Source organism: Mastigoproctus giganteus, chromosome 11 (assembly GCF_048544385.1).
Source record: "Mastigoproctus giganteus isolate SK-2022 chromosome 11, ASM4854438v1, whole genome shotgun sequence".
NCBI classification, from domain to species: domain Eukaryota; kingdom Metazoa; phylum Arthropoda; class Arachnida; order Uropygi; family Thelyphonidae; genus Mastigoproctus; species Mastigoproctus giganteus.
In genome coordinates this window covers 4,207,684-4,234,096 of record NC_143585.1, presented here as the reverse complement: position 1 = coordinate 4,234,096, position 26,413 = coordinate 4,207,684, and the positions used below count along the sequence as shown (strand labels likewise).

The window sequence follows — 26,413 nt, the reverse complement described above, 5'->3', positions numbered from 1 at the left end:
TACTGTATATACATACATGTATAAATGAATAAATTACTACTACTACTAATAATAATAATACAATACAATTTATTTTCATTAAAAGAATTTGTTTACAATAAAGGATCTGTTTAGTACCCTAGGGTGAGGCAAAACAATTGCTTTTGGGTTCCTTAAATTATGTGAGACATTTCTTTGCAGATTCGACTCTTCAAAAACAGTGTTAACATTTTTCAAGATTAAATTTAACTTCAGTTTTTGAACTGTATAAAGTATTTTAAATTTCAACAAAAATTGCCTTCTCTTATTCAGGTTATTCCAAAAGTTTGTCCCCATTATGAGTCTCAAAATCCTGTTAATTAAGTTGTTTATTACCCTTATTTCAGTTATATTTGCTCGTGCCCATATATTTACTAAATAATTGAGTCGGGAGTCCACTAATGCCTAAAATAAGGTAACTTTTGTTTTAAGATTTAACTTATTCTTAATGTAGTAAAAAAAGTACACATAAAATCTCATTTTTTTGCACAAATTTGTTATATGAATTGCCAAACTTAGCCTGTAGTCAATCTATAACCCAAGGTAACAATGATTTGAAACTTCTACCACAGTTTGAAATTTGCAATGGGGATGAATGTCCAAGATTTGATGAGGAGATATAATTACCAAAAATTTTGTTTTTTCAAAGCTGAGTGCTAATTTATTATCATGCAGCCAAGTTTGTAAATGTATTTCATCCTGCTGTAAATCTTTAGTCATTTTTGCTAAGTTCTTTCGAACTGTATATTTTTATAAAGGAGTTCTTAATTATTTCGAATATGTCATTTATATAGATATTGAACATGATTGGCACTGCAAGAGAGCCCTGAGGTACTCCTCTCTTTACATTATATGATTTTCCTTTTGTATTTCTACCTCAACTGTTATTTTTCTTTTGGTTAAATAATAAGCTAAGAGTTGATTGATTCTTCCCCTAATATCATATTTCAATAATTTTTGTTGAAATATTGGGATATCAGTTAAGTCATATGCTTTGGTCAAATCTATAAATAAAATCATTATGAAGTTATTGTTGTTTAAATGTAAGTTAAAAGAATCCTAAATTCTCTAATAATGTCTGTGTGCTCTTACCCTTCTGATATGAGAATAGAGTTGTTTAGCAGTCCATATTGATGTAAGTATTTGCTAATATAGGAAAAAATATAATTTTCTATTATCTTATTTATAACTGACATTTGGTCTATGCAAAAGTCATCTCGTGATCCTTTTTATAAATTGGAATTACCTTAAATGAAAGTAAATTAGTAGGATAGCTTCCTGAATCAAATAATAATAATAATAATAATAATAATAATAATAATAATAATAATAACAGTTAACACTGTCATCCTGCAGAAAACCCATGGGGAAAAAATCAGGAAGTACATGAACCTAAGACAGGAGATCAAAGAGATGTGGCGTATGCAACAAGTAACGATCATCCCCGGGGGCTCACATCTGGTGAGTATGGGCTTGGCACACCCAGGGTCCCGAGCTGGATATCATCATTCTTCTCTTTCTTGGTGAATCCCTTCTACTTTTGACTCTCTCTCTCTCTCTCTCTCTCTCTCTCTCTCTCTCTCTGTCTAATGGTAACTCAGGAATTTTTTTTTTTTCCTGGTGCAGCATAAGCCTGAGGCTTCCTTGTACCATATGGCTATTAATAATAATAATAATAATTAATAATCCCGATCATCGTGTCAACCACAGGTATGGTGCCAAAGACCCTACATAACAGCCTAGCAGCAATAGGTCTCCCAGCGAACTCCAGAAAGTCGCAATTCTGAACACCTGTAGGATAGTCAGAGAGTTCCTCGACCAACAGTAACACCCTGTGTACTTGGTAGCAATACCCGTCACGAGGTGGAACCCCCATTCAGGGAGAAATAATATAAGAGCAATAATAATAATAATAATAATAATAATAATCACGAAGATATGATAGATAAGATATGATATAGCGTTTCAAGGCTATATCATATCTTACCCATTATTTAGTTGATAATCAGAATGCGATTATAAAAATATCAGTAATATTATAATAATATATTCTAATACAATAATTAGATACTAATCTAATTATTTCCAACAAGACAACACACATTTCGATACACTTATTAAAACTATCAATTATTATAATTATCGATCTCATAATTCACATGAACATGAAATTTTAAAACAACACAACAGAAACATTAATTAGTCTTTACATTAATTAATGCTTTAATCAACAGAAATCAATGACATTTCCTTCTTCCTAGATTTCATGTTAGCAAAGTTATTAATAATTTCTGACAAAACCAATTTTGCTACTGTGTCCTTTTCTATAGACAGAACTGCCAGCGAATTCAACCATGTCTCTGTCATGGATGGCCTTTTCGGAGATTTCCGAGATGTACCGCGCCTGGCGTACTCTATGACAGGTTAATTTTTAGAAGACGAATCAAACAGTCATATGTCGTCCCCCAAAAAATCCGCGCCTCGGGCGACTGCCCGGGTCAACTGGTGCTCGGATGAGTACTGTATATATCATTGACAAAACCCAATGAGAGAGAACTCCGTGTCTCACTGCAAAGTAAACTTCAAGTCTTTTTCATTCTTCATTTCCCTTGAGTGTAGTACTACACAGCTGGTTTGTAAATCTGGGTTTGCTGCTACACCTTGCATTTGTCAACGCTAAACTTCAACTACCATTTCTCAGCCCCTTTGCTTAACTTTTCTAGATCTTGTTGGGTAGCATATACCTTGATTACTGTTATTCACTAACCTGCCAACCTTTGTATCGTCTGCAAACTTGGACATTACGTCTGCTATGCCTTCATCAATATCATTGATAAATATAGAGAACAGAAATGGGCCTAGTACTGAACCCTGAGGGACTCCACTAATAACATTAATCCACGAAGAGCAATGTCCATTAATAACCACTCTCTGTCTTCTCCCATTCAACCATCCATTTGTCCATAGCAGTAACTTAACGCCGCATTTCACTAATTTGTACAGTAATCTTTTATGTGCAACAATATCAAAAGCTTTCCTAGATTCAAGTATATGATATCAAAATTATTTTTTGCATCCAGTTCCTTTGTGACCACAACATAGTATCCAATAAAATTGTTCAGACAAGACTTCTCCTTAACAAACCCGTTGCGTCTGAATTATAACTGCAGTCTTGTCTAGATGATCCTGCAATGCTTCTTTAACCAGTGACCCCATTATTTTTCCGAACAGAAGTTAAACTAACAGGTCTGTAATTACTCATGTCGCCTTTCGATCTCCCTTTTGTGAATTGGGAATATATTCGCATATCTCCAGACCATAGAGACCTCCCTTGAATCCAAAGGTTTTGGTAAAATTCCTAGGGAAAGTCGCCCAAAATGTTAAGATGGCCATTGATAATTACGAATTGGAGCACATCCATAAATAATCGTTTATTTTTTTTTGCCTTGTTTGATCATAATCACCTTGTTTTACGATCTCGTGTATTTGTTTTCTGATTGTATTAATATTTACCATTTCAAACGGTGAACGCTGAAGAAACTCCTAATTGATAAAATATCGACTGCTACAACTTTCAGATTAGCATACAACACACATAATTGTAAAAATCAGTTCTGGAGCATTAATTAAATTATATTTAAAATTAGATGCGCCTTACATGTTGCTCTATGATTTTCAAATAAAATATCACCATAAATTAATGTTTCTAGCATTATTATGTGAAAATTTTCCTCCAGCTTTCTATATAAGCCTGGAAGAAAATTTGCTAATATTCTATCCAGCTCCTGCAAATTTATAAATGAGTTCCTGCAGCTTTTATAGAGAAGGGACTGAACCGACTTTCTGTTCGAATTTCCTTTAATTGCGTTCTTTTAATGCAGATATTATGTTGACGTTAAATAATACAGTTAATTTGGCGTGATCCCAATCATGTGATTGATTGGGATCACGCCAAATACCGTACTGCATGATTCCATGCAGTACGGTATGTATATGATAGTTGTGGGCCACCTCCTCGTGGTGTAGAGGGGCACCGCGCAGGTTTCTAGGTGATGATCTCCCTGGCAGCAAAGTGACCAGAAATCACACACACATACACACTTTCGACTCCAGGCTTTTGTCTTCCCCCAGACTTCAGTCTTCCTACCCACTCTACCTGCACATACCCAAGCGAATGCCCTACACGTCGGAATTGATTTAAGAATCTCCAAATTAAGTTTTTCGTCGAATTTACCAAAAAAAAAAAAAAATTTTTTTTTCTCTCTCTTTTTTTTTTTTTTTAGGTCCTAGCCGCTGAAATCTCAGGAAATTAAGCTGTAGGACCTGCCAGAGTAAATCTTAGTCTACTGGTGTTTCTTGGTCTACCTCCATAGGGCGAATGTGGGGCAACGTTGGGCCTCAGTAGGGGTTCAACGGCTAAATGACCAGATGAACAACGATACATGACACTACACATATACACTTTTGAATCTCTGGCATTTCCCAGTGAACTGGTTCACCCACAATGAAAACTACGCGGAGATGGGGAAAACCCCTGGTGCTGTTTGACCCTAAACGCACTTTACACTTTACACTTTACACTTTACACACACACACACACACACACACACACACACACACACACACACACACACACACACACACACACACACACACACACACACGCGCGCGCGCGGAGTCACCATTAAACTCACTGAACAGCTAAAATACCTAGGAATTATTTTAGATAGAAATCTCACATATCTGAGGTTTCTATCTAAAATAATTTCTCATCTCAAATACCTGAGAAACAAGATCAGAAGATACTCAGCCACGATCTCCAGGTTAACCAGAAAAGACTGGGGCCTAAAAAAAAAAGAGTTCTAGCGTTGTATTACAAGGCATTGTTCATACCCTATTACCTATGCCTCTGCAGTTTGGTTTCATAGAACCACCCTGGTAGCAAACAGAAGACTACTTCACTCCACGTAAAGAAGCATACTACTGAGCAACCTGGCGCTACAGGTACTAGCAGGAACGCTCCCCTTGGATTTGGAGGTAGCCAGAGAAGGGATCCTCTATTTACTCTCCAAAGGCGAGGATGACGAGCATCATCTCCTGGACTTGGAGCAAGAGTACAGGGCCCTAACAGAATACGCGCAGAAGCTCTTCTTAAGAAGAAGAATACTAAATGCCATCCACTACGACTGAAAGGTGCATGACAACAAAAGAAAAAAAAAAAAAAAAAAAAAAGAAGAGAAAAGGAAAATGAAAAAGGTAAAGAATGGAAAAAGATTGGACTGGAAAAAGATTGGACTGGGACTCAAGAACTAACTGCATGATATGACACCCAAACTCTTGAATCAAGCCAGTACCCCCTAGGAATGAAACTCGCTGACTGACAGACCTACCCTCACTCCTGGTCATGGACAGTGTTGACCCGTCCTCTCACCGCACGATATGGACCCAACCAAACTGGACCTTACCTAATTAGTCTTACCTTACTGACATGGACTCATACAAACCGACTGATCTTGGATCCCCTGAAGTGGATTCGCTAGAAGGGATCCCACCCAGACAGTAAACACTGACCTGTACTGATCTCTCAACCATGCTGCTCTTCAGCCGGCTGACGATCCAACAACCATGCGCCCTAGCATGGTACTTTTTAACCACTATCCTAGGGGGGGAGGTGGGCCCCCGCCTTCTCCCCTCCTCGCCACCCCCTATTTTCTTTCTGGTGGGGCATGGGCCTGTCCCACTGACCATTACATGGGGCCATCTAACCTATCGGCTCCTTACTTCCTTTCCTACTCCCTCAGCCTTTAGTCTTCTTATCAACTTACACAGCGATCGCACCACACTTAAAAATTTTAAAACATCAAAATTAATGCCCGACCTTTTAGGATTTTCTTCTGCCTTCCAGCGTATAATCCCTTATATACAGCATCTTTCCATTTTTTTTTTTAATTTTTTTAAATTTATTTATTTATATATATATATATATTTTTTTTTTTTTATAGGTCCTTGTCACTGAAATCAGAAATTAGGTGGCGGGACCTGCAAGAGTAAAACTCGCAGCTGGGTATGCCTGGTATCCATCTGGATCCCATCAGGAGCCCAGCGGCTAATAAGCTAGAAGAACAATGGACACATTACATTACACACCACAAGATCCATATACTTTTAAATCTCTGGCCTTGACAGAATACTGTCTTCACCCACAATGAAAAATACGTGGAGGTGGGGGAACCCCTGGTGCCGTTAGAAAATGACCACACTATACACATGCGCATGTGTGCGCACACTTCTGGCTGTTTTACAGGGTTCTGTGTCATCACAGTGCACCATGGCGGAGTTGAACTGGTGTTCAGGAACTACCCTACAAAAAAATCCTAAGAACTAGTTCAGCTCCGCGTTAATGTTGCATTACCCTCGAGGAAAATTGCAGTAAATGAAGAAAAACAGAATTCCAACTCCCTCACTTTAGATCGTTTGGATAAAAAGAACACTCAGGAAACTAAAACTACAACGTCAGCACATCGTTCGTGCATGTGTTTTCTTTAAACAAAGTTTAGCCTTTGTCTCCAACTTCACCTTAACCAACGAAACTTCTACTCGACCCACGTTGGAATGGTTCCTTAAGATATTGAAAAAAGATTGTCATATTAGGGTTACAAGAAACAATATGGTTTTGTGTTTGTTGCTGGTCAGTTTGCCTACTTTTCTGGACGAAAAAACTCTGAATGACGGAGGGAAAGCCTTGCTTTCGTCATCTGAGACCGATTAATGGAGTTGTAAGATGTAAAATCTTACAAATTAATTAAAATAAAGATATTTGGTTTTTTTATCTCAAAGTAAGACTAAAATAGAAGAACGTTAGATTTAGTGATGGGATAGTTTAAGAGTGAGAATTAGGAATGGTAGCCAAGGGGTAAACTATCGATTCCCATAATACAAGAGAGCAAACAGGGATAGCAGGACTAGGTAAAGGGGTGGCATTTGAGAATAGGCGGGAAAAGGGTTGCTTGAGAACGAACAATAGGACGGGAGACGGGATTAGACGAAGCACCTCCTTTGATCTGGACCACCATCAGACCAAAACAGGAAGTGAGTGCACATCCAGTGTTCGTTTCAAATTAAAACCGGCGTTAGGCTGAGTTTTCTGAGATATTTGAGTTTTCTGACCCTTTTAGATAGAAAGGTGCAAAACGAAAATGAGTGTTTGTGGAGGTTGCTGGTGGACATCAAAGGGTCATGCTGCCTGTGAAAAAAAAATAAGAATGTTCGAAAAAGGGGTTGGTTTGTACGCTAGGGAGACAGCCTGGGAGAAAGGTGTTAGCGAATGAAACGGAACGTAAATTTAAACTGTAAGGGGAGGATTGGTTGGAGTCCTTGGGGGAGGCGTGCCAGGCTTGAGGGGTAGTGTAGAGTTCGGGGAACAAAAAGAGAGAGCACGCGAAAAAAGAGGAGAATTTGTGGGAGAAAAAAATCGAAAGAGTTGAGTGAAATATAGTGAGGAGATAGTCGAAGTGAGGTTATCGGAAATGTAAGGGAGTGAAAAAGAAGGGACGAACGTGTAAGGTGTAGTTAAAGGGAGTTCGTCAAACAGTAAGAATGAGAGAAGAAGATATACATAAATGACCAAGTCCACCGAGGAAGGCGATAATACCCAGAAATAGTCTTGAAAGGCAGAGTAGTAGTCCTGGAACAGAAGGAAGCGGTCCTGACAGGCAGAGTAGCAGATCCAGAAAGCAGAGTAGCAGCCCTGAATGCCGCACGATATTTCCCTGGATGCTGTAAGATATTGCTCTGGATGGCAGAGGATAGCAGCCCTGAATGAGGAAAATTTAGAAGGCCCTAACGGAGACATCCCGCCAGAAATTAGAAGTAAGTGCCAAGTAGCATATGCACACTTTAAATTATTAGAAGGACTATAGGACATATGAGAAAAATTCACTAAGAATACGTATGTATATGTAGATGAGTAGAGTAGTGGTGTCAGAACATAGTAATGAAAGGAGAATTTATGGAGATGGTCAAATTGCATAGGAATGAATGGATGTAAAGTAAGTAATTTAGACGGGGTAATAAAAAGGGATAATTAAGGTGAATGCTATCATATATGATAATCCATATGTACTATGGTGACCAAGTCAGAAAGTTTTTTTGTTTAGTGCTGGTATAAACCAGATAATTAAGATAAACGCTACTTTATAGGATGGTTTCAATTGTATCATGGTAATTTAGCCAGAGGAGGTTTTGTGATTAATATTGCTATATAAGAAGAAAGAATTTTATAAGAAAGTTGAATGTGGAAATAGAGTGTGATCCCAAAGAAAAATTGATTATACATTAGAGAAGTTATTATAATGAAGATTCATGAAAGTGAATCTTTCCTTGTGCTAAATAAGTGATGTACATGAATATAAAATCACATAACCGATTAGTTCATACAATGTACATATATGTTGTGTTATCATGTTATAATATGTGCATAATCAATCTTAATTTCTTTTCCTGTATATATGTGTAATAAAGAATTGTATATAGCCTTTAATGAAGTTGTGACTAGTCAATTTGAACACACAGCCCAACCGAAGGAGGAATATACTTAATATAGAAATTCCCAAGAACCCGATTTCTTCTGTGAGATATACGAGTCAGATGCGAAAGGTGGGGTGAGGAAAAGAAAAATAATAATAATAATGGTTCAAATAGAATATTGGCATTCATACAGATTAAAATCCGCCCCCCCCCAACAGAGTGAAAAAAAAAAAAAAAGCCCCAGAGAAAGTGCCTAGCGTCCTCGACGATTCCATCCCAGCCTTTTTCACTCGGTGTGGGGAAGGACAATGATTACAACTGCTGTGATACCTCCGAGGATGATCTTTAAGTTAAAATAAACTTTACCCACCATTTTGAATATGCCTTGTAGTAATTTTTCCCCCTCTAAAAAACCCATAGAGTATCGTAGATCCCGCGGTGCTGGCTCAGGGTAGACTAGAAGCACTGGACTTTATTACTTTGGAAGAAATAGCAGCACCATCGCATTGGGCATGCAACAGTTGTTCATTATCGCTCATCTCCAGCAAACAGTTGCCATTCACTTAAAATATCTGAAATCTATTTTCTTTTTATTTTATGGATTTTTTTAAAACCCGGTGTACATAGTGAATTTCATGCGATGAAGCAAATCGCGTCTGTTGTAATTCGACCATTAATTTGGGGTAACACGTTGGTGGCATGAAGAGAAGATCGTATTCATACTAAATCTGGCCATCGTTGCATTACAGGCTATCTGATACAGCCATGATCCTGTTACCACGGGTTATCGCCAGTTTCGTCTATCTCACAGAGTTAGCACCCGAACACCGAAGCATAGTATGTCAACATACCCTATGCTCAGGGCAAATATCCGATTTCGTCCATTATAAGCTCTGTTCCAGGTTGGCATATACGACATACCTCCACTTGGAACAAAAAATAAATAAATAAATAAAATAAAATAAAACTGTTCGCAGTTCCAAATTTTTATAAAAGTTAAAGTTTTTTAAGTCAAGCTAAAATGTCTCAAAGAATAGATTGGCAGCAAATTCAAAAACTCACATACTTTCAGGCTCATTATACTAAAATTTAAACAAATCTTTAGCCATTTCATCACGAAATAACTCTATATAGATTTACAGAAAAATCCATGAACAGCTTATTTATTTTTGAGCATATTTATTAGCCCATGTTTAGCAAATATTAGCAGGAAATTATTAAAAATAAAAATCAGCTGCAAAATTACATTATGCAATGATTATATTCATTTAAACTATTCATTTCTACATCAAATGGACATCTGATGTAGAAATCAATTCAGACAATCATTTACACACTGTTTGAAAGCAAATTTTCGCTCATCTGTCAAACCATCTTTCCTGAATTTAAATTTATGCCCCCACATGTGTGTTGTCTGAAAAAGAGATCTGTAAATGGATTAAGTTTACTTAATCCATTTAAAACCTTAAATACTTCAATCCAATCTCTTCTCTGAGAAAACACTGCAAATTTCAGTTGTGAAGTCTTTAATGGAAAGAATATACTTTTGTGTCATTCGGTAATGTTATCCTTGTTCTTCTCTGCACCAGTTCCAAGAGTTTCTGCATCATTCTGTCAGACCTGTATACAATACTGAGTGATTCATATGTTGATCATGGAGAGATCTACAAACAACAACCTCGTGGACACTGTAAGAATCCAGAAAGCCCTCAACGACAAGACACAACAACTTGATGTAATTTTTTTATATATAAAAGCAGCCTATAACAGAACAGACATAACAGCTAGAATCTCCATTTTAAGAATTATTTCAACATGCCTTACTGTGTCAAAAACTATTTCAACATGTATTGATTTAATTATTACAGGCAATGCGCTCAGTATAATTAAATCAATGCTGGAGCCTGGCCATCTTATCATCTCTCCTCAGAGCTACATTAGAACATGCATTACTAATAGGGATGTTGCACAAGGGAAATCCTGTTCTCAACCCATTGTGTCATCTGCATACTTAGAAAATACGCTTGATATGCTGAAATATCCTTAATGAATGGATATTTCATTAAGGGCATCTTACTGAAAACAGTAAGACGCCCGGCAATAACTTTAGTTCGGCTAATGACTTTAGTCCATGAAGAGGCTCATTTATAACTACCCAATATCTTCTGCCACCTCAACCATCCCTTTATTCACAGTAACTTGTCCCTAATGCTACACTGCTCCAATTTTTACAGCAGTTTTTCATATGGAAAGCAGTGTCAAAAGCTTTGCTAAAATATATAATATGCAAATTATTATTTCCACCCACTTCCTCTGTTACTACGTCACAGTAGCTACATCCTGGGCAAGAATTTTTCCCTTATCCATGATGTAATTTCCGTATAATTCCATTCTCTCAAGATGATCTTGCAATGCCCTCGTCGGTAACAGTTATTATAATCACCGTCCTCCCCACACCGGGTAGAAAAGACCTTAGTTCTAATGCCGTCAGTAAGGTGAAGAATCTTATGGGTCTTTTTCAAATCGTGACTGAGTTAGTCGGTCTCGCTGGAGGATTTTATGATTTCTTTCTCCGGAAAACTCGGGTTTTTCATCCAGAAAATCGATCACAGAACACAAATATGGCCTAAGTTACTTATGAGCCTAAAGAAAAAGATCCTGAAATGCTTTAATAACTGACTCCATTATTTTCTGGAAAGAGAAGTCAGCCTTACACGTTTCTAGTTAGTCATGTCACCTTGTAATCCTCAAAAGTGAATAAAAAAAAAAGAAAAAAACTATTTATTACGGTCATCCGGAAAGTGATTTCATCTACCCACGTGTATTGTGTCTGTAAATTTCGTGTGTTCTCTGGTCGATTTGACTGCCTGGACAAAAAACTCCGTGTTCGGGGGAAAAAATCTTGCTATTTATGCCTGAGACCAATTAATCAGCCAGCCAAGGAATGAAAATAGCCCAAAAAATTGTCACCACTGTACCACCCGCGCAAATCCTAAATGTGAATTAACTCTTCGATCCATGGGTTTTTACAATCTCTCTCTCTCTCTCTCTCTGTACGTGTTATCACTTTTTCCTTTACTCTTAGACTCTAAGAATGTATGCAAAGAATACACCTTAAATCAGGGATGGCCAAACCCATCATATACACAGCTCCCTATTTTTTTTTTTTTTTTTTTATACAGGGTGTCTCAAAAATACACGGCAAAACTTCAGGAATGAGTTCCTCATATGTAGACAATAAAAATATTTTATATCAACATATTTCCGGAAATGCATGGTTGCCGAGTTATTAACCGGAATGTCTTATCTCCCGCAGGTGATTTCCTTCATCACAAGGTACTGACAGAACCTGGTGGTTTTCTATTCTGACAATGTACTCAAATCAGGAGCAAGCGGATATGCACTTTATGTACGGTTTGGCGGACGGCAATGCTCTGGAGGTTCGTCATTTGTACTACCAAAGATTCCCAGAACGAAGATCTCCAGACAGGTAAACGTTTGAAGGTATCCACCGCCGCCTTTGTGAACATGGGACCTTTACACCTCGTGCTGCCGACAGAGGACGACCAAGATCTACAACTCCTGAAGTAGAGGAGGAGATTTTGGATGCTGTGCATGCCACTCGTGGAATCAGCACACGCAGAATAGCAATGCAACTGGCTGTTCAACGTTCGACTATTTGGAGAATGTTGCGAGAACACCAACTGTATCCTTACCACCGCAGGGTAATCTGCTGGTGATAAGGCCTGTACCCGTTGCAGATGGTAAGGATAAAATTGGTGTTCTCGCAACACTCTCCAAATAGTCGAACGTTGAACAGCCAGTTGCATTGCTATTCTGCATGTGCTGATTCCAGGAGTGGCGTGCACAACATCCAAAATCTCCTCTTCTACTTGAGGAGTCGTAGATAAAGCTCCTGGTCAGCTTGAGCTATATTAGTTTATAAAAAGAATTCTCCTTAAGGAAAGTTATATCTTCTTAATAAGATGGTTTTATAATGTGAATTATTGTTGCAAGCCTACATATTTTTTGTGGTTCGTAGCTAGATTGTTTGGATATAGATCTGCCAACCCGCACTGGACCAGCGTGGCAGATTATGGTCCATTTCCCTCAGCATGAATTGTTGAGGAGGCTTCCACCCTGCAGTGGGTTGATAATGGCTGCACTTTACTTTTACTTTTTAGATCTTGGTCGTCCTCTGTCGGCAGCACGAGGTGTAAATGTCCCATGTTCACAAAGGTGGCTATGGATACCTTCAAACGTTTTCCTGTCTGGACATCTTCGTTCTGGGAACCTTTCGTGGTACAAACGACGAGCCTCCAGAGCATTGCCGTCCGCCAAACCGTACATAAAGTGCATATCCGCTTGCTCCTGATTTGAGTACATGGTCGGAATGGAAAACCACCAGATTCTGCCAGTACCTTGTGATGAAGGAAATCACCTGCTGGAGATATGACATTCCAGTTAATAACTCGGGAACATAGCATTTCCGGAACTATGTTGATATAAAATATTTTTATTGTCTACATATGAGGAACTCATTCCTAAAGTTATGCCGTGTATTTTTGAGACACCCTGTATATCGATTGACAAAACTATAGGCTTCTACCAGTGAAATGTCATTTTTCTGCTCTTAGCAGTTAAAGAGTTTGGACTTAGAAATAGTTACATGTTAAGTGACTTTCTGGAGTATTGTTTGAATTGCTATAGCTTAGTTGGGGTTAAATATTTCTAGTCTCTCCCCTTTAATTGATTAACAGAAGTATAAACTATTAATATGCAGTATGCTATTCACAACTAGTAATTTTATTGGTCAACTTTTGAATATGCAAATTTTCACACATTCATAACGCAGCCACATATTAATAGTTATTATTTTCCAAAACATCTGAAAGTAGTGTGCTTATTGCAAATATAAAATATTTGATGTTCATAGATATGTTAATTTTTAAGAATTTTTTTTTTTTGTAATTTTACTAGTGTGCGTGTGCATGCCAGTAGTTCTAGTGTTTTGTGCTCCTGATATTTCTGCTGTGAACATTAGTTTAATGTCTTCGGTACCATCAAATTACTGTGTGTTACATTTCTCATATGGCGTTGTCTCCACCAGGATAATTTATCAGTAGTGTTGCACAAGATAAGTACAGTAGACTGTCGAAATAACGGCACCCCAAATAATGGAACATTCGAGCTAACGGCATATTGAAATAGGATGTTTCCATACAGCTCAGATGTTGCAGTGCTGAAAAAAAAGAAAACGGCAATTTATTAACATTTGCCATTTTGAAATGAATTCTGCACTGATATCACAGATTATACCGCTGTTTAATATTTATTACTAACCATATTTCATAAAAAAAAAAAATAAAAAAAAAAATATATATATATATATATGACTAATAATAATAATAACAAGATCTGAAAGTTGAAAATAAAATATTAGTTGTTATTTACCACACTAGATGGCAATCCAATCAAGATTTTTTTTTTTTTACAGTGGGCGTACGAAACAAAAAAGCCAACCAATGCAGGCTAAAAACCATCCTTTTTTCAATTTAAATTTACGCCTCCTCAATATAGCAAACTTCAAGCTGATATCATACTTAAAGACGAAGTATTATACTGTATCAGCATTTAACTTAATTAATCCATTTGTACCTTAAATACAGATTTCCCTCTAGTGGGTGACACTGTTGATAGACTCGCCATCTGCACACACACCGAGTGGAAAATACTTGAGTTCGAGTCGATTAGGTGAAGAAGTTTTAAAGACCTCTTTCACAGAGTGTCTGGGTCAGATGGTCTCAGGAGAGGGTAGCATAGTTTTTTTACGGAAACTCGGGGTTTTATGTCCAGTAAACAGAAAATCGACCACAGAACAGACGCAATTTATAGACAGTGCCTAGTATCCAGAGGGCACAATTTGCAGAACTGAAGCCTAATTTGATTGGATACTATAATGTGATCAGAAAGGAAATGGAAGCAAACAATTACTTTGATATCATGTACCAGGATCTTAGAAAAGCTTTTGATACCGTTGCATATAGAAGGCTACTGTACAAATTGGAACAGTATGGCATTGAGGTCAATTTGCTGCTATGGATAAAGGAATGGTTGAGTGGGAGAAGACAGAGTATGGTAATCAGTGGACAACACTCTTCGTGGAACAATGTTATTAGTGGAGTCCCCCAGAGTTCAGTTTTGGTTCCACTGTTCTTTTCTGTATTTATTAATGATATTGATGAATGTATATAAAGCTTAATGTCCGAGTTTGCAGGTGACACGAAGGTCGGCAGGGGTGTTAATAACACCAATGACAGTACGCAGCTGCAACAGGATCTAGAAAAGTTGAGCAGATGGGTTGGCAAGTAAAATTTAAAATTGACAAATGTAAAGTACTGCATATGGGTAGCTGTAACCTCAGAGTAACGTATCAACTGTGTGGAACTACGCCCAGGGTGGTAGAGAATGAAAAGAGTCTGGGGGTAATGTGCAGTAAAATATCTGTATTTTTCTGAGCAGTGCAACGGTCTGCAAGTGTACCACATGGTGTTTTGCCAATGATATTTATAGGAATTTTTCTAGCTGGTAAGGAGCTGATTATCCCTTTGTATAAGGCAATGGTCGGGCATACATTCAGTACTGTTTACAAGTTTTGAGGCCTCATTTCAGGGTGTTGAGCTACTTGACCGAGTACAGAGAAGGGCAGCAGGATTAGTGAATGGAACAAGGCGTTGCTCTTACGAAGAAAATCTTAAGTTTTGCGAATTATAATGTCTGGATTCTAGACACCTGCGAGGTGATCCGATTGAGGTGTATAAAGCCTTGAATGGTTTGAGCAAGCTCAATGCTGATGGGATTCTTCCTCTTTCTCAGGTTAATCGCCCCGGAAGGCATTTTTCCCATTGAGGAAAGACAGTTGTTCGGAAATTTTCCTTTAGCCATCGGGTGGTTGATTTCCGGAACAAATTTCCATCTGTCGTTGTAGAAGTTGACAGTTTAATAAATTCAATGCAGAACTAGACGAGCATTTGGTAGGGAATGGATGGAGAAATGGGAATTTTTTTTTTTTTTTTTTTTTTGGCTGATTCTGTGCAAACTTGGTTTCTTTATCATTAGCATTAGCATTAGAAGAGGCATTTGATGCAAGAAAGCAAGCTTATGCAGCATCAGCCAAAAAAATTAAAGTAAAATAAATAAATAAAAAATAACCACTTCCACTTCACCCCTCTGTTCGTTCGAAATACCTGTTCAGCCGAGCCTTAAACTTATTTAGGCTATCAACTTCCACGACAAGGGATGGAAACCTGTTCCACCTACCAACCACCCGCTGGTTAAAGGCAAATTTCCGCACATCTATCCTATATCTGTCTTTCCTCAATTTGAATTTATGCCCTCTCAGGTGATTATTATGAGCAAGAGGAAGAATCCCATCAGCATTGAGCATGCTCAAACCATTCAAGGCTTTGTACACCTCTATCAGATCACCTCGCTGCTGCCTAGTCTCCAGACACTGTAATTCGCAAAACTTAAGCCTTTCTTCGTAAGAGCACCCCCTTTGTTCCATTCACTAATCTTGTTGCCCTTCTCTGTACTCGTTCCAGCAGCTCTACATCCTTCTTGAAATGAGGTCTCCAGGCGTGTATACAGTACTTTAGGTGTGGCCTGACCATTGCCTTATACAAGGGAATAATCACCTCCTTATCCCTACTAGAAAAATTCCTATATATCATTGACAATACACCATGAGCTACTCTTGCAGCTCGTCTGCACTGCTCAGAGAACTTCATATCTGCCTGCACAACCACTCCCAAGTCTCTTTCATTCTCTACCACTGTCAGTGTAGTACCACAGAGTTGATACGTTGCTCTGGGGTTGCTGTTTCCCATATATAGTACTTTATATTTGGCAATGTTAAACTTCATTTGCCACCTCTCAGTCCATCTGCTCAACCTTTCCAGATCCTGTTGCAGCAGCATAGTATCAGTAGTGTCCTTGACAACCCTGCCAACCTTCGTATCGTCTGCAAACTTGGACATTAAGCTTGATATACCATCATCAATATCATTTATAAATACAGAAAACAATAAAGGACCCATTATACTGAACCCTGAGGGACTCCACTAATAACATTAGTCCGCGATGAGCAGTGTCCATTGATTACCACTCTGTCTTCTCCCCCTCAACCACCTCTTTATCCATAGCAGCAATTTGCCTCCAATGCCACACTGCTCCAATTTGTGCAGCAGTCTTCCATGTGCAACAGTATCAAAAGCCTTTCTAAGATCCAAGTATATAATATCAAAGTTATTCCCTGCATCCAGTTCTTTTGTGACTGCATCATAGTATCCAATCAAATTGGTCAGGCAAGACTTCCCCTTAACAAAACCATGCTGTGTCTGAGCTATAACTGAAGTCTTGTCTAGATGATCCTGCAGTGCTTCTGTAACCAGTGCCTCCAGTGATTTTCCTGGAACAGAAGTTAAACTCACAGGTCTATAATTACTTGTGTCAGCCTTTGATCCTCCTTTGTGAATTGGGGTCACATTTGCACATCTCCGGTCCATGGGTATCTCCCCTGAGTCCTAAGAAGCCCTCATAATTATGGCTAAGGGTTTGCTTACTTCCTTTGCTGCCTCCTTTAATATAACTGGATAGATTCCATCCACCCCAGGTGCCTTTCTTGTGTTTATCTTCAACAATTTCTCCTCCACTTTACTCTCAGTTATTACAAGTTTCTCTAGCTTATTGCCAGAGTTGAATACACCTCTGGCATTCCCCTCGCTGAATAACTCCTCATGTGTGAATGTCGATGCAAAATATACATTTAGTTTGTTAGCTACCTGAGCAGGATCATCAACAGCTGACCCATCGATATCAAGTGGAACAATCTGATTCATTCCCTTCCTTCTAGAGTTTACATAAGTAAAGAACTCTTTTCTGTTTTTCTTCGCATCCTTTGCCAAGGATTTCTCGTAATCTGCCTTCGCCTGCCTAACCTCCTTTGTAACTTGGTTACAGATCAATTTGTATCTATCATAGGCTTCTGTCACGTGTTAATTTGTATGTATCCCATGCATTTTTCTTCTCTCCATATCCCTCATTAGTTCATCTGACATCCATTTAGGCCTAAACCTTGAACAATATTTCTTAGTTGGTATGTAAAGCCTAGTAGCTTCCAAGGTAAGTTCTTTGAATGCTTCCCATTTTGAATTTGCTGTTGGTAACATCATCAGTTGATCCAACTGTATAGAATTTAAATACTGTCTCATTCCACCGTAGTCGCCTTTACGAAAGCAATACCCCTTCCCTTTACCCCTAATGTTAATTACCTCTTTGAGTAAATCCCACTTCAAAACACTGTGATCACTGTCACCTAGTGGTTCATTTATCTGCAGATTCTTAATGCATGAAGAATCACTACTGATAATCAAATCAAGACTATTCCTCCCTCTAGTTGCCTGCCGAACATGCTGATGTAGAAAACAATCATCCAATAAATCCACAAAAGCCTTGCTTGTGTGTGAGTGACCACCCCCAAATTCCTGTCAATATCTGGGAAATTAAAATCCCCCATAATAAGACTCTCCGATTTACTGGCCCACTCTATTTCCCCCAACAGTTTCTTATTATACTCATCAGAGTCAATTAGGCCTATAGCACACTCCTACTCTCAATTTTGATCTCCCAATTCTTATGTCACACCAAACTGACTCTACACTGCACTGTCCAGCGATGTCGACTGGCTTCACTTTCTTGGTTTTTATGTGTTTCTTAACTAATAGCATAATCCCTCCTCCGTTCCTATCCTGTCTATCCTTTCTGTAGACGTTGTACTCCCTAAATTCCAGTTCTGCATTCCTTATATCTGTGTGACACCACGTCTCTGAAATCCCAACAATATCTGCCTTTGATGTTTTGAGGAATACCTCAAATTCATCAAATTTATTTACTAAACTCCTATCATTGGTGTACACGCAAGTATATATGCACCTGGTCTGCCTCTTAGCCACCCTAACACAACCCATGTGTTTTCTTGTACCCCAATGATTCTCAGCAGTCTCTGAAATATCCTGCATCTTATTTTCCAGGCTGCTGCTCATTCCAATAGAAGCAGTGCAAGAATCACTTTCTCCTCTGCCAGTGGCTACTGTTAATCTATTAGTCCTTGTATCCCCCGAATCTAGCAGTTTTCTGACCCACCTAACACTGCCTCGATAGCATCAACAAACATTCTTGCACCCTTTCTATTTAAGTGTATCCCATCCCTTCCGTCATATCACTGAAGAAATCTTCTAATTATAATGGTAATTAGCAAATTCCTGCGTTTTGAGACTTTACATCTGCAATGAGATCTTATTGAGGTGTTTTAACCTTTGAATGAATTGAGTAATAGGAACGTGATCGGCATTCTTCCTCTTGCTATGACTACACTTATGAGTTTCTATAATTTCAAATTGAGGAAGGATGGTTGCATGGTAGATGTACCGAATTTTGCTCTCAGTCAGCAGGTGGTTCATTGTTGGAATAGGCTTGTATCTGTTGTTAGGGAAATGTGCATGTTAAATAAATTCGAGGAAATACTAGACAAGTTCTTCGAGGGTACTGTTGGGTGAACTGTTTAGAGTTTTTTTTTTTTTTTTTGGTTAATACTCTATAAGCTAGGTTTCTTGAATCCTTTGCCATTATTAATACTACCAATGCAATTAAGGAGAACGTGTGCGGATTCTTCTGGTTCCTTACAAAAACAAGATGCTGTATCAGATAATTTCAAATGAAATTTAAAGATCAATCACCTGTAATCACAAGCAGAATTATGATTCGAAGATAGGGTCCTGGCTATTCACCAATATTTCTTACCAGGGCGGTGGATACGGTGGTCAGAAATTTCTTTGTTAAAGAGTCCTTGTTAATAGAGGGCATTAAAGTTGCTACTGAGATAGAAAATTCCTTTGGGATGAATGAATTGGCAATACTAATACATTATTTTTTTGGGGAGTTACAAGGTACAAACCGTACTGGCTAGTCCCAGTCACCTGAAATTGTTTGCTCCTGTCTTCTTCCATCTTTGTGGGTCTACTGGCATGCTTTGGTATTGTATTTATTTGTTAGTTTGGAGTTTTGCACTTGCATGGTGATCCCTACATATCAATCTGTTGTCTTTAGGGGTTTGTTGCTGATAATATTTATGGTGTGTTTAAAAAAAATCACGATACGTTTCAGAAGCAATAAACTGAGCTACTGTTTTTATCGCTGTTCAATATATTTTAATTCAGATTAATAATAAATAAACAATAATTAATCTAAGTTCCGTGTGTGAAATAATAATATTTATTATTGTCGATTATTACAATACTCCTCCTGACGGACGTTTGTTACTTATCTCACTTGAACATGCTGATCACTATGTAAACAAGAATTAAGAAAGCGTGATTTGGTTATTGACATATGAGGATTTCTAGTTTGGTCGTGGGTAGTCTTATTTAGGTAAAGAAACAATGCACACTCCCCATTATGGCATATAATTTTTAATAACATGCTTAATTCATGTTATTTTCAAGTTTTAATAATTGTTTTCCTGTCAAAAACCTTTGAAGCTTTTAATAAGGAATATAGCAACTACGGAAATGCGGACTGGTACAACAGAAATGTGTTTTCGAACAATCAGAATGATAATTTTCATAATATTAGCGATGCTTTACATGACAAAAGGTGTAAAATTAATTCATTTCCTGAAGACGTAAAGGCACAGACAAAATATGGTATTGTTAAGGGACGTAGGGTATCCCTGTGTGATGGTCCAGGGATGCCCAGAAATCTAAGACCCCCTAACTCGAATATTTACAGTCGAGTGGATGTTTTTTTGGGTATACCCTATGCAAAGCCTCCAATAAAAGAAAAAGAACACACGTTGAAGTTTAAGGTAAGGCTTTGTTGATCTTTTTTTTTTAATCTTGGAAAACACTAAGATAGGAAGAATATATATTCCTTCCTATTTCTTGCCTGTGTAAAATTAATTATGCCATTTTATTTTAATATACTTATTTGATTGTGCCCAAACCAAGACTGGGTTTCTCAGTTTTAGTTTATACTGACTCAGTTCACTAAATCCAGTCTCAGACTCATTTCAATAACAGTGGCATTAGAGTTACTTGATTATTGTGCATAATATATAGTGGAATTAATTTTTTATTTGTAATGCAGCATTATGCGAGGTGATCTGATTGAAGTGTATAAAGCCTTAAATGGTTTGAGTATACTCAGTGCTGATTGGATTCTTCCTCTTGCTCAGAATAATCGCCTGAGAGGGCATAAATTCAAATCGAGGAGAGACAGTTGTAGTATAGATGTGCGGCAGTTTGCCTTTAGCCAGTGGGTTGGCTGATTGTTGGAACAAACTTCCATCTGGCGTTGTAAAAGTTGATAGATTCAAGTGAGTGGATGGGTGAAATAAGGGGCATTTTTTTTTTTTTTTTTTTTTTTGGCTGATGCTATATAAGCTTGCTTTCTTGCATCATTGTGCCTTTGCTAATGCTAAAGACAATATATATCGTCTTTAGCTCAAGATATATCAACGACATGGCGTTGATATATCTTGAGAGAACAGAGTCCACTGCTATGTGTGAAAGGGATTGCTAAGTGAATTGGTTAATTTGCAATTCCTTCTGTTCATTAGAAAGAACAGGAGGGGTTGCCTTTGCTAACAAGGCTAACTCAAGTAATTATAGACCTGTGAGCTTGCTTAACTACTGTTCCAGGAAAATTAATCGAGGCACTGGTTAAAGAAGCACTGCAGGATCATCTAGACAAGGCCTCAGTTATAGCTCGGACACAGCATAGTTTTGTTAAGGGAAAGTCTTGCCTGACCAATTTGATTGGATACTATTATGCAGTCACAAAAAGAACTGGATGCAGGGAATGTGGAGTCCCTCAGGGTTCAGTATTGGGGCCTTTATTGTTTTCTGTATTTATAAATGATATTGATGATGGTATATCAGGCTTAATGTCCAAGTTTGCAGACGATACGAAGGTTGGCAGGGTTGTCAAGGACACTACTGACACTATGCTGCTGCAACAGGATTTGGAAAGGTTGAGCAGATGGGCTTCGAGGTGGCAAATGAAGTTTAACATTGACAAATGTAAAGTACTACATATGGGAAACAGCAACCCCAGAGCAACGTATCAACTCTGTGGTACTACACTGACAGTGGTAGAGAATGAAAGGGACCTGGGGGTGGTGGTGCAGGCAGATATGAAGTTCTCTGAGCAGTGCAGACGAGCTGCAAGAGTAGCTCATGGTGTATTGTCAATGATATATAGGAATTTTTCTAGCAGGGATAAGGAGGTGATTATTCCCTTGTATAAGGCAATGGTCAGGCCACACCTAGAGTACTGTATACAGGCCTGGAGGCCTCATTTCAGAAAGGATGTAGAGCTGCTGGAACGAGTACAGAGAAGGGCAACTAGATTGGTGAATGGGACAAAGGGGTTCTCTTACGAAGAAAGGCTTAAGTTTTGCAAATTACAGTGTCTGGAAACTAGGCACCAGCGGGGTGATCTGATAGAGGTGTACAAAGCCTTGAATGGTTTGAGCATGCTCAATGCTGATGGGATTCTTCCTCTAGCTCAGAAAAATCACCTGAGAGGGCATAAATTCAAATTGAGGAAAGACAGATGTAGGATAGATGTGCGGAAATTTGCCTTTAGCCAGCGGGTGGTTGGTGGGTGGAACAGACTTCCATCCCTTGTCGTGGAAGTTGATAGCCCAAATACGTTTAAGGCTCAGCTGGACAGGTATTTCGAACGAACAGAGGGGTGAAGTGGAAGTGGTTATTTTTATTTATTTATGTTACTTAATTTTTTTTTTTTTTTTTTTTTTTTTGGCTGATGCTGCATAAGCTTGCTTTCTTGCATCAAATGCCTCTACTAATGCTAATGCTAATAACTTTGATATTATATATTTGGATCTTAGAAAGGCTTTTGATACTGTTGCACATGGAAGACTGCTGCACAAATTGGAGCAGTGTGGCATTGGAGGCCAATTGCTGCTATGGATTAAGGGGTGGTTGAGGGGGAGAAGACAGGGAGTGGTAATCAATGGACACTGCTCATCGTGGACTAATGTTACTAGTGGAGTCCCTCAGGGTTCACTGTTGGGTCCATTATTGTTTTCTGTATTTATAAATGATATTGATGATGGTATATCAATCTTAATGTTCAAGTTTGCAGATGATACAAAGGTTCGCAGTATTGTTAAGGACACTACTGCTGCTATGCTGCTGCAACAGAATCTGAAAAGGATGGGCTGAGAGGTGGCAAATGAAGTTTAACATTGACAAATGTAAAGTACTACATATGGGAAACAGCAACCCCAGAGCAAAGTATCAACTCTGTGGTACTACACTGACAGTGGTAGAGAATGAAAAGGACCTGGGGGTAATTGTGCAGGCAGATATGAAGTTCTCTGAGCAGTGCAGACGGGCTGCAAGAGTAGCTGATGGTGTCTTGTCAATGATATACAGGAATTTTTCTAGCAGGGATAAGGAGGTGATTATTCCTTTGTATAAGGCGATGGTTAGGCCACACCTTGAGTACTGTATACAGGTCTGGAGGCCTCATTTCAAGAAGGATGTAGAGCTGCTGGAATGAGTACAGAGAAGGGCAACAAGATTAATGAATGGAACAAAGGGTTGCTCTTACGAAGAAAGGCTTAAGTTTTGCAAATTACAGTGTCTGAAGACTAGGCACAGGTGAGGTCTGATAGAGGTGTATAAAGCCTTGAATGGTTTGGGCATGCTCAATGCTGATGGGATTCTTCCTCTTGCTCAGAATAATCACCTGAGAGGGCATAATTTCAAATTGAGGAAAGACAGATGTAGGATAGATGTGCGGAAATTTGCCTTTAACCAGCGGGTAGTTGGTTGGTGGAACAGACTTCCATCCCTTGTTATGGAAGTTGATAGCCTAAACAAATTAAAGGCTTGGCTGGACAGGTATTTCAAACGAACGGAGGGGTGAAATAGAAGGTTTTTTTTTTTTGGCTGATGCTTCATAAGCCTGCTTTCTTGCATCATATGCGTCTACTAATGGTAATGCCAAAGCTGGCATTCTTGCATTATTGTGCCTTTGCTAATGCTAAAGACGATATATATCGTCTTTTGCTCAAGATATATCAATTACATGATGTTGATATATCTTGAGAGAACAGAGTCCATTGATATGTGAAAGGGATTCCTAAGTGAATTTGTTAATTTGCAATTTCTTCTGTTCATTTATAGAAAGAACAGGAGGGGTTGCCAATTTGAAAATTTCCCAACTTCTGTTCTTTCAAATAAATAACAGAACTGTATCAATTTTTGACAATATAAATAAAACATATTGCAATTTTGGAGTTTTATAACAATTTGAATGTGTAAATTACAGATTAATAGGTGTAAAATTAAAATGTAATTATAAGTCTATTTGTGCATTTATCTGTTGTATGGTTGGTGGCCATACAAAATAATGATTATGACGATTAATAATTAGGTATGATTTTTATACATGAATTGAAAAATAAACAATTTTATTTATTTATTTTTTTTATGTGAACCCCAAACACGAGAGGTATTAGAACCTATAGTACTTAGTACCGTGCGTGGGTTGGTGGTTGAGAAGACGAAAGAAGATAGCATTAGCATTAGTAGAGGCATTTGATGCAAGAAAGCAAGCTTATGTAGCATCAGCCAAAAAAAAAAAAAAAAAAAACCACTTCCACTTCACCCCTCTGTTCGTTCAAAATACCTGTCCAGCTGAGCCTTAAACTTATTTAGGCTATCAACCTCCACCACAAGGGATGGAAGTCTGTTCCACCAACCAACCACCCGCTGGCTAAAGGCAAATTTCCGCACGTCTATCCTACATCTGTCTTTCCTCAATTTGAATTTATGCCTTCTCAGGTGATTTTTCTGAGCTAGAGGAAGAATCCCATCAGCCTTGAGCATGCTTAAACCATTCAAGGCTTTATACACCTCTATCAGATCACCTCGCTGGTGCCTAGTCTCCAGACACTGTAATTTGCAAAACTTAAGCCTTTCTTCGTAAGAGCACCCCTTTGTTCCATTCACTAATCTTGTTGCCCTTCTCTGTACTCGTTCCAGCAGCTCTACATCCTTCTTGAAATGAGGCCTCCAGACTTGTATACAGTACTCTAGGTGTGGCCTCACCATCGCCTTATACAATGGAATAATCACCTCCTTATCCCTGCTGGAAAAATTCCTGTATATCATTGACAATACTCCATGAGCTACTCTTGCAGCCCGCCTGCACTGCTCAGAGAACTTCATATCTGCCTGCACAACCACCCCCAAGTCCCTTTCATTCTCTTCCACAGAGTTGATACGTTGCTCTGGGGTTGCTGTTTCCCATGTGTAGTACTTTACATTTGTCAATGTTAAACTTCATTTGCCACCTCTCAGCCCATCTGCGCAACCTTTCCAGATCCTGTTGCAGCAGCATAGTGTCAGTAGTGTCCTTGACAACCCTGCCAACCTTTGTATCGTCTGCCAACTTGGACATTAAGCCCGATATACCATAATCAATATCATTTATAAATACAGAAAACAATAATGGACCCAACACTGAGCCCTGAGGGACTCCACTAATAACATCAGTCCACAATGAGCAGTGTCCATTGATTACCACTCTCTGTCTTCTCCCCCTCAACCAGCCCTTTATCCATAGCAGCAATTTGCCTCCAATGTCACACTGCTCCAATATGTGTAGCAGTCTTCCATGTGCAACAGTATCAAAAGCCTTTCTAAGATCCAAGTATATAATATCAAAGTTATTCCCTGCATCCAGTTCTTTTGTGACTGCATCATAGTATCCAATCAAGCTGGTCAGGCAAGACTTCCCCTTAACAAAACCATGCTGTGTCTGAGCTATAACTGAAGTCTTGTCTAAATGATTTTTGTTTGTTGACATTGGACTTGAACTTCTGTAGATTGTAATTTTCAGGAAATACGTATGAAGGAAGGTTGTTCCAGAAAACGGTAGTTAAATGAATCAATGAGGAAGATGAAAAGTTGGTTGTGTGGGTTTGAAGTTGGACAGTAAATGGTTGTTGGCTGGTGGCGGCACGTGTTCGGACTGTTTTGAAAGAGAGAGAGCGGGAATTCTAGAAGGCAATTCAGAAGAACAGTACTCATGGAAGTATCTGTAGAAGAGGCATGCAGCAAAAACAGTACATCTATGAGAAAGCGAGTGGAGAGACTCTGTTAGAGATGATTCATTAATTAACCTTCTGAATGGAATCAAGAAGCCTGAGAGAGGTTTTGGGGGCACCACCCCAGATGTGGGAACAATACTCCATGGCAGGGCGGATTTGCGATTTATACAGAGTGAGCAGCTGTTTGGAAGAAAAGTAACGCCGAGAGCGAAAGAGAAAACCAAGTTTTTTAGATGCAGAGGAAGCAATATTTGTAATGTGCTTGTGCCAAGAGAGATTAGAAGTCAGGGTAATTCCCAAAAGAGATATATCCTTTTGCCTAGAAATTGGAGTGTCACTAAAGATAAGCATAGGAGCAGAAGAATCCTTTTTGCGAGATATAAGACAAGACTGAGTTTTAGAAGGGTTGAAATCAACTAAGTTGTCTTTGCCCCACTGGAGAATTACCTGAAGATCAGCATTTAAGGAATTGGTAGTAGATTTTCGAGAAGTTGAAGCTGATTGAGCAGGACAAGGTGTCTCAAAAAATGGAAAGTTGAATGCAATGTGCTATCATCGGCAAAACTACGGATAGGATTTTCAGTCAATGGAAGAAGGTCATTAATATACAAGAGGAAAAGAGTGGGGAAAGAACTGAACCTTGGGGGGACACCGGCATTA

At 38.6% G+C, this 26,413-nt stretch overlaps 1 protein-coding gene across 1 annotated transcript in view; it reads left to right on the top strand.

Moving 5' to 3' along the window:
* Nucleotides 1-19,930: 19,930 nt before the first annotated feature.
* The window catches only part of LOC150077657 (cholinesterase-like), a 92,970-nt gene continuing 86,487 nt past the window's right edge, over nucleotides 19,931-26,413 (top strand). Inside the window, exon 1 of the mRNA XM_090384232.1 lies at nucleotides 19,931-20,467. Within this exon, the coding sequence (XP_090240358.1) occupies nucleotides 20,081-20,467 (387 nt within the window). The 5' untranslated portion in view covers nucleotides 19,931-20,080. The remainder of the gene's footprint in view (nucleotides 20,468-26,413) is intronic.